The sequence below is a fragment of the Pungitius pungitius genome, chromosome 4, assembly GCF_949316345.1.
Source record: "Pungitius pungitius chromosome 4, fPunPun2.1, whole genome shotgun sequence".
In the NCBI taxonomy this organism is placed as follows: Eukaryota; Metazoa; Chordata; class Actinopteri; order Perciformes; family Gasterosteidae; genus Pungitius; species Pungitius pungitius.
Window position 1 is genome coordinate 12,132,571 of NC_084903.1, and position 9,202 is coordinate 12,141,772.

General features: G+C 44.3%; 1 protein-coding gene across 2 annotated transcripts; it reads right to left on the reverse strand.

Moving 5' to 3' along the window:
* Positions 1 to 2,248: 2,248 nt before the first annotated feature.
* Positions 2,249 to 5,539, reverse strand: calca (calcitonin/calcitonin-related polypeptide, alpha). Of its 2 annotated transcripts, none has more exons than XM_037490451.2 (5): positions 5,455 to 5,539; positions 4,909 to 5,000; positions 4,679 to 4,810; positions 3,371 to 3,529; positions 2,249 to 2,870 (listed from the first exon to the last, which is right to left on the reverse strand). In XM_037490451.2, the coding sequence occupies exons 2-5, from the start codon at positions 4,992 to 4,994 to the stop codon at positions 2,855 to 2,857; spliced, it is 393 nt and encodes a 130-aa protein (XP_037346348.1). In that variant the 5' UTR covers positions 4,995 to 5,000; positions 5,455 to 5,539; the 3' UTR covers positions 2,249 to 2,854. The 2 variants fall into 2 exon arrangements, with proteins under 2 accessions (XP_037346348.1, XP_037346357.1); XM_037490460.2 differs by having other exon boundaries at positions 2,251 to 2,870; positions 3,348 to 3,529; positions 5,455 to 5,538.
* Between the last annotated feature and the right edge of the window lie 3,663 nt (positions 5,540 to 9,202).

Here is a 9,202-nt window from a genome sequence, read left to right on the forward strand (position 1 = left end):
CACAAGTCCCACTTTTATCAAGGTGTAAGGTTTTTTAAACTGCCACTAACCCCCACATTGTGCGTTGCTGCAATTTACACTGGATTTACACTGGGTTGTTGTTGCGTAATAATCCCTTTGTGTTATACACAATCTTTTCAAGTATTTTCTCCCTGAAGAGACGCTGGACTGTGAGGGTCAAACAACTTTTACAACAATCACGTCAATTAGGGAAGACGAGCAGCCGTGAAGCTCAGGGTCTGTTACACAGTAACTCCAGAGAAATAGTACTCGAGGGAGCTATTAAGCCTCTTAGAGATCCCACGTGAGGATGGTCATGGCTGTCCAGGGAAAGGATAGCCTCACTGCCGCCACCGCACCATATTTTCCAAAAGGGGAGGAAGAGGAAGCAAAACTCTTGTGAACATCTTGTTTGACCAACTGTTCACATACGGAATAAACGAAGGAGTCTGCCGTGGTTTCACAAAATATCAGTAACATTAAAAAAAAACATCTGACAATTAAAAGCCGGTTACCTGGCTCGGGCAATGTGACAAGATTCCAATTATGAACTTGAACTAAACAAAGGCTGAGGAGACTCCACAGTCAGCCATTGGCCCTTTTGAACTCAAATCCGGCAAGATGTTACAAACGTCACATACACTGCCATTGACAGGATTCATTTTCAGCACGCTCACAGCACAGTTCACAGCATAGTGCAACGTGAGAAAAGCAATTACTCAGTAGAAGCGCATGATTGAGCGCCGCTCATTGTCCATTCACCGTACAGCATGTGGTCCTGCACTGGTATCTCATCTGGGAGCCTGATGTTACCACTGCTTGTCCATACCTCCCACCTTTTGTAACCTTGTTCCTTGTCCACGGGCGTTTTGTCCCTCCTAGCAACAAGCTAACATCCTCTTCGGCTTTGAGTGTCGGCTTTGTTAGGATGTTTCTTTCCCATCGTTTTGACCAGACTGTTGTTGCGTTGAGCTGTTTCAGACTTATAAAGGATGATCTTCTTTTATCTTTGTATAACTGTGTTACGTGCCTCGGCCTGCTTGTGGGAGGGGGTGTGTGTGTTTGATTTTGTTCCCACAGGTGTTCTGACGCACCCACCAGCCAATAATCTCCCCTGCCAGCTCCCACCTGCAGACACTAATCACCCTCACCCACAACTTTTTGCAACCGAACAATTGTTTTGAGCGGCGTTCAAGTGACATTTCTGTTTGTTTTGGTGTATGTATATATTTGGTCACTTGAACTAGTGAAGGTTAAGTTATTTTTGTTATTCTGTTATCACGTTGTCTGTGCTATTCAGTTTCTTTGTTTTGTTTGTCCCAGGGAAAAGGGGACCGCACAATGGGAGTGTGTAGGTAAGAGACCCTGGGGTTTACATACTACCCGTAGATAAACCTCTGTCTATACACACTAGGTAAGATCTGGGCGGACCACCCACCTGTACTTTTTAGAGAGTTTAACAAACTTGTGTTTAGACTAGGTAGATTAGGGGTCTTTTTCATTCATTTCTTTGCTTTGGTTCCGCTCAGCCCCTTTTCCCCCACTACCGTATTATAGTTCAAAATAAACCTGGTTTGAACGGTACGGTGTTTTTGGTTGTCCTGATTGTGCGCACACTGTTTTTACTTCACCTCACCCTCCCGGTGACCAGCTCACGTGTGACGGCGAGTTACGGTATCCTCACTGTAGAGGAGGGCGTAACAAACTGTCTGTTGAATGCACTGAGTTGTGTTGCATTCTCGGGGGTGTAGGCCGCTGGTTTTCATTGGGTAAAAGAACACATTGAATGTAATAGATGTTATCTCTGGTTCTGTGTTGATTCTTTCAACAGTCCATTATGAATCCCACAATATTATAGGAGTTAACTAAATGAAGCCTAATTGATATCAGGCTTTTAATAGACTTAATAGTTTGTATGTAAGACATAATGCATCCCAGGGGTCATCTGTAAATACTCTAAACTAGATATGTATCTCCTACTATTATATCAGCATTTAATGAGACGTCGCACAATGTGTGCACAGGTAATACGGTTGAGGGATGAATACAATGAGAAAATATAACTGTATCGTTCATCAGAGATTTAAGTAGTGGCTTATTATAACCACTTGAGGGCAAAATGAGCCAGGTATTGAAAGATAAATGAAAAGTGTTGAGTTGCCAGAGACCTGCTCACCATTGTATATCACAACAAAAACAGCTTACAGTGCACAACATTGTGAATAAATATTCTTTAAGGTTGAATTACTCGTGTCTAATGAATACAACGTGTCCTCTCTGTTGATGATAAACTGCATGATTGGATGCCCTCGCTTGTCAGACATAACACATGAACCTTTCCAAGTGAAGTATGCATGGTTTACAGCTTATATCCCCCATTTAAACAAAAACACAGGAAGACATGAAAACATAATGTAGCTAAAATACAATTTATTCCTGCTTTCAATAAACGATCAGTTTAATATATAGATTAATACATTTTTCACACTTGCATTTTGCACTATAAGGAACTCTAAGGAAGTATTACATGAAGGCACAAGAAAGCCGTAGTTGTTGAAGTTTTCTTTTTGAAAGTGCAGACTTCGAGTTTGCAGTACAGTTATACAGATACATGTCAGGATAATATGATCCAAGCAAAAACAGAGAAAAACATACTGCCATTCCTTTAAGGTACTTTTGTTCAGTTTTCTTGCATCGATAACGATTACATCAGTGCTATTGTTATTTATCCGATTTCAAGCACAGACAAAGAATGAATACGGACAGGTTTCTAAAAACTGTAGGTCCATCGATGTTTGTGAAGAAGTTTGTTGATGTTTCCCAGTGTTTGAAGGTAGATGATGATGTAGTTTGGTCACTCAAAGGAGGCACTGGAGCCAAAGAGAGGATAGAAAACCATTGAAGAGTTTAACTTTGAGAAAGTAGAAAATTTTTTATAGATTCATGACAAATGAATATTAAGACAAAGAGATATTGGTATCAACGTTCCTTAGTTGAAAAATATATTTTTGGCCACAGGGATCACAATAACACTCACACACTACATACACACTCAACCTGTCTCAGAGAGAAGAGTGGAGTCAATAACCTTTATTTCACTGTCCACAGATCAGATTTGGCCAGCGTACATAAATGATCATTAAGATTAACTTGTCAAAGCCCATATTTAACAAAAAGATAAAAATTGATTTGTTATATCTAATTTCAGGAAATTTTAAATGTAGGAATCTCACTTCTAAAATTGTATGATACATAATTATGCATCTTACACATATGTGTAAAGTTGAATGATTTAGTCCAAATTGCTCTCCTGTACTTCATCTACACCACATTCCTCAAAGACATACCACACATCTGCTCATGTGCTCACACAGGGCCGCGCCGCTTCCGCCTGCCAAACGCCTGGGCTCCCACGTCGGTGGAGACATAGTTGCTGCGTCCGATTCCTCCCGACCGACTCAGGAAGTCAGCCAAGCGGTGGGTCACACAGGTGGCTGTGTTGCATGCCCGCTTCTGTGCTGTCGCATTGCTTGAAAGAATGGAAAAGACAGTGAACACAGCTTGTCTCAGTAGCTGAGTCAGCGCTAGGGAAGACTGACTGATAAGTTGAAAGTTTAGTATCGTCAACAACAAATGAAACAAAATAAAAAATACAGAAACAGGAAGTAATTCATATCACTGTGTGTGCATTATAGTCATGCTGACCCTTTTCTCCTTTCATGTTTTGTTCAATAAGTAATGTACATCTACAAGTTTGGAATCGAAATGAATTAAAGGAGCTTCCATGTAAAAGATGAGTTTATTACAGTAAAGCAGAACCAGGTTACATTGAAGATAAGAAATACAGGTTTCTGTCCATTTCTATATTTTATTTAATGATCAGAACTACATTGGTAACAGCATTTGGTAGTTTTCAGATTGGTGGTGCTGCTGGTGGAAAATGAAAGCAAAGCTGTTCCTAAGAAGCTGGTCAGAAAAACAGGGTCCACATGCATCATCAGTCTTATGAACGGAAACCGGATACAAACGTTAACTCAGACAGACTGAAGAATAGACCTCAGCTCAAAACGTGAGTTTCAATTATGAGACAAACATGCAGAAACAGACTTGCAGTAAATGTCTCATGCAAATAAATATCAATAACGACATGCATGATGTTCTAAAATGTCATGCTTTAAATTAATATTTGAAATACATCCGAAACAGATCCGTAACAGGCACATGAAGAGATCTTGTTGTAGTTGAGTCGTCTTGCTATGCATGTTCAGTTTCTGTAATATCTGTCATGCATTTTCTCCCTTGTCATCATGCTCCTCATAGTTTTATGACCAAGAACACATCAATTGATATTGTTCTGAATCAATGGACGGGTGAATAGCTGACTGCAGTTCATGCATGAGCTGTACCTTGATAAAAACAACAATAAAGACCAAAGTTGGAGCTGTCGGGCTTATCAAGAAAAGTGTGTAATATTTTGCCGAGATAGATAGATAGATAGATAGATAGATAGATAGATAGATAGATAGATAGATAGATAGATAGATAGATAGATAGATAGATAGATAGATAGATAGATAGATAGATAGATAGATAGATAGATAGATAGATAGATAGATAGATAGATAGATAGATAGATAGATAGATAGATAGATAGATAGATAGATAGATAGATAGATACCTCTTTGCATCAGCTGTTTGGTGGTCTTGCTCCTCTGACGTTATCTGCATGAACTCCTTGATGGCTCTGAGTAACCCTTGTGCATCTTCATTTGAAAGTGTGACTCCATCCGACATCGACTCCTTACTAGTTCTGAAAATACACATTTGATTGAGTAATCTCTCCAGTTCTGTTTTTTTTACAAAAAGTGAATGTATTTTATTCCTTATGGAATAATGCCACATCCTTACCTGGACGGCGCTGCCTGTGAGACGTGCATCTGACAACTGATCAGCGCATAGGCAAGAAGGAGATTCCAGAGTTTCAGCATTATCATGATTCCCTGTGAAAGATACATACAATGCAAACAAGTTAATAACATTTTTGTAAAGAAGGTTTTTAAAATGTCCTCAACATTTGATTAAAAAAGACACCATTTCTCATTAGTACAGACTTACTCATCTAGCGCATGCACCCACTGCTATGAATCGCCTCTCTCTCTCTTACACGCTCTCCCTGTTAGAGATGCTGAACTTGCGGATAGAAGGCGGATAGAATAGTTCTTGGTGACATAGTGACACTGGGAGCTTTGCCAGAAATGATAACAGCCGCTCGTCCATTAGCAGAATTAGTTAGCTGCAGCCGATCCTACATGGCACTATAACACCCACTGTTAGCATCCAGTATCCAGTCTTCTAAGTCCTCAACTTATCCTGAAAACCACATCATCTGACATCTAACAGTGACAGCATCATTTTCACAAACAACTAAAAAAGCACTCTTTAATCAATACTCACCGTGAGATAATGAATCTTCTGGAGATAAAGAAATTCAATGATTCAGTCCCACATGTGAATCTGCTGAGCCCTCCTTACTCTGCAGGGTTTAATATATATCATGCACGGGTGTCTGTACTAAGTGAGTGAGCACTTGATCATAGACTATTGACCAATAAAATGTTTTACTCTCAAACTGCTGGCCAATCAGACATCCTACACGACTTGGAGGAAGCCAATAAAAGGCTTTGTATGTAAATATCATCAATATATGCTCATCAGTATGTTTAGCTCACAAAAGGCTGCTATGTATTTTAATGAGATCATAGTTGTCAAAGTTAGGAGTGAATCATGCATTTTGCATACTTCAATATTGGCCCCATTTGGCTGGAAATTGTAGAAGTCTGTCTGTAAATATCAAAGTAATATACAGTATATCCAACCTGTTATGATAGCTATACATCAGTTATCCTTGGTGTTCATTTCTGACGCACATAAGTACAAAGCAGTTCTTCTATTTCTTCTTTCTTCTATTCTATTTCTAACTTAACAGGTTTGATCATGTTTATTTCATAATGTATATATGATCAAACTTATGTCTTTCTTGAATGGCAATGTTGTCCATCAATAAACTATAGTTTCTAATAGTGTTAGGGGGAGAGAGAGAGGACCCAAAAGCGAGATGCAGAAAAATGATGATCTTTAATGGGAAGGTGCAAACTTAGAGATCGCCGCGAAGGCAGGCACGAAAACGGCAACTGAAGTCTTCTTAGAAAAATGAACAGAAGGTCTCCCGGTGAAACGGGGCACTAGAGGTCGAGGGCTGGGAAGAGGGGTTCTCTGCCCGTCGTTCCCGACAAAGCCGGCTGGCCGGGGTGGCGGCTGTTCAGCTGGGACTCCTCCTGTTCGACGGGACCGGACGCTGAATCAGGACAGTAAACACAAGACGTAATCGGACAAGACTAGGCATAAAGACGATGAGTGTGTCTCCTGCGTGGGTAGCAAAATACTCTGACAGGGAACAGAGGAAAAGGGGAACTAGAAATAGCAGAAATAATTAACAACATAGGGAACAGGTGTGTAACAATTAGTGTGAGAGGGGGGGAAGATAATGGGATTCAGCTGGTGAGTTGTGGAAACAATGTATGAATAACTAAAAACCAGTAGGGGGGGGAAAAGGGGCAGGAAGAGCCCAAAACCATGACAGTGCCCCCATCTCAAGGAGCGCCGCTTGGCGCTCCCAAGGGGGGAACCTGGCGGGTGCGGAGGAAATCATCAACCAGAGAGCGGTCCAGGATGTCCCGTGAGGGAACCCAACTCCTCTCCTCAGGACCAAAGCCCTCCCAGTCAACTAAAAACTGGTGACCACGACCTCGACGGCGCATATCCAGGAGCTTACGCACGGTGTAAATAGACTTATCCTCTGCGCGCACCGGAGGGGGCGGGGGGGTGCGGGGGGCGCGGGGGGGAGTGCGTATGACCGGTTTGATGCACGAGACATGGAAGACAGGATGGACGCGACGAAGACCGGGGGGGAGTTTCAGCTCGACCACGACAGGATTAATGACCTTGGAAATCCGATAAGGTCCGATAAAGCGGCGGGCCAATTTGCGAGACGTGGTCTGGAGGGGTAAATTACGAGTGGAAAGCCACACTCTTTGACCGCAAAGATACTTAGGGCTCTTAACCCGACGTCTGTTGGCATACTTGCGAGTGCGGGTCTTGGTACGGCAGAGCGCGGACCTAACTCTCCTCCAGGTGCGCTTACAACGGCGAATGAAAGCGTTTACTGACGGGACATTAGAGTCAGCCTCCTGTGAGGAAAACAGGGGGGGCTGGTAACCCAGGCAGCCGTTGAACGGAGACAGACCGGTGGCAGACGTAGGTAACGAATTATGGGCATATTCTGCCCATGGCAGCTGATCTGCCCAAGAGGAAGGGTTACTAAATGCTAGACTACGCAGAAGACGACCCACGATCTGATTAGTGCGTTCGGCCTGACCGTTGGTCTGGGGATGAAACCCAGAGGACAGGCTGACGGCTGCACCCATAAGACGACAGAATTCTTTCCAGAATAGGGACACGAATTGAGGACCCCGGTCCGAGACAACGTCAGTGGGGAGACCGTGTAGCTTGAAGACATGCGTAGCAAGGACTTGGGCCATCTCCTTGGCCGAGGGAAGTTTAGCGAGGGGGATGAAATGCGCAGCTTTAGAAAATCGATCCACGACCGTGAGAATAACTGTATTGCCAGCTGACGGGGGTAGACCAGTAATAAAGTCGAGGGCAATGTGAGACCACGGACGGGACGGTGTGGGTAACGGTCTTAGAAGTCCCGCTGGCGGGGCGCTACTAGACTTGGTCTGCGCGCAAATGGTGCAGGCGGCGACGAAACGTCGTACATCACGGTCGAGAGTGGGCCACCAGAAGCGCTGGCGAATTGTGAACAGTGTTCCCCTGATGCCGGGATGGGCAGTCAGTTTAGAGGTATGAGCCCACCGGAGAACAGCTGACCGAACCACTACGGGAACAAAAAGGAGGTTCCTAGGTACATTACGCGGAGCGACAGAGTGAGACAAGGCGCGTTTAACAATTCTTTCTATTCCCCAGACAACAGACCCGATAACCCGTGAGGGAGGGATGACCTCCTTAGGCGCGGAGGAGGTGTCTGGGGAATCGAAGAGGCGTGAGAGCGCGTCGGGCTTCACGTTCTTAGAGCCCGGACGAAACGAAATGGAGAAGTCGAAACGGGTAAAGAATAAAGCCCAACGAGCCTGTCGAGCATTAAGCCTCTTCGCAGATCGGATGTACTCTAGGTTACGGTGATCCGTCCAAACGACAAATGGCACGGTAGAGCCCTCCAACCACTGACGCCACTCCTCCAGAGCCATGCGAATGGCCAGCAACTCGCGGTTCCCAACGTCGTAGTTGCGCTCTGCGGGCGAAAGGCGGTGAGAAAAAAAAGCGCACGGATGCACCTTATTGTCAGAGGAGGAGCGTTGGGAAAGGACGGCCCCAACACCCACCTCCGACGCGTCGACCTCGACAATAAACTGCTTGGAGCTGTCAGGGGTGACGAGAATAGGCGCCGTGGTAAAAAGGGATTTGAGATGATCAAACGCTCTCTGCGCGGATTCTGTCCACTTGAAACCTGACTTTACTGATGTTAAAGCGGTAAGGGGCGCTGCGACTTGACTGAAGTTGCGTATAAAACGTCGATAGAAATTTGCAAAGCCCAGGAAACGCTGGAGCGCGACACGGGAGTCAGGGGTGGGCCAATCTGTAACCGCCTTTACCTTAGAGATGTCCATACTCACCCCCTCGGCTGAGATAACGGAACCGAGGAAGGAGACGGAAGACGCGTGAAAAGTGCATTTCTCTGCCTTTACGAATAGGCGGTTCTCGAGGAGGCGTTGCAGAACACGGCGCACCTGTTGTACGTGGACCTGGAGGGACGGAGAGAAGATTAATATATCGTCCAGATAAACAAAGACGAAGATATTCAGCATGTCTCTTAGAACGTCGTTAATTAAGGCCTGGAAGACGGCCGGCGCGTTGACAAGGCCGAACGGAAGTACCCGATATTCAAAGTGCCCTAACGGTGTATTAAACGCGGTCTTCCATTCATCTCCCTCCTTAATGCGAATGAGATGGTACGCGTTACGAAGGTCCAGCTTGGTAAAAACCTTGGCTCCCTGCAACAAGTCAAATGCAGACGACATGAGTGGCAAGGGGTAGCGATTCTTAATGGTTATGTCGTTGAGCCCAC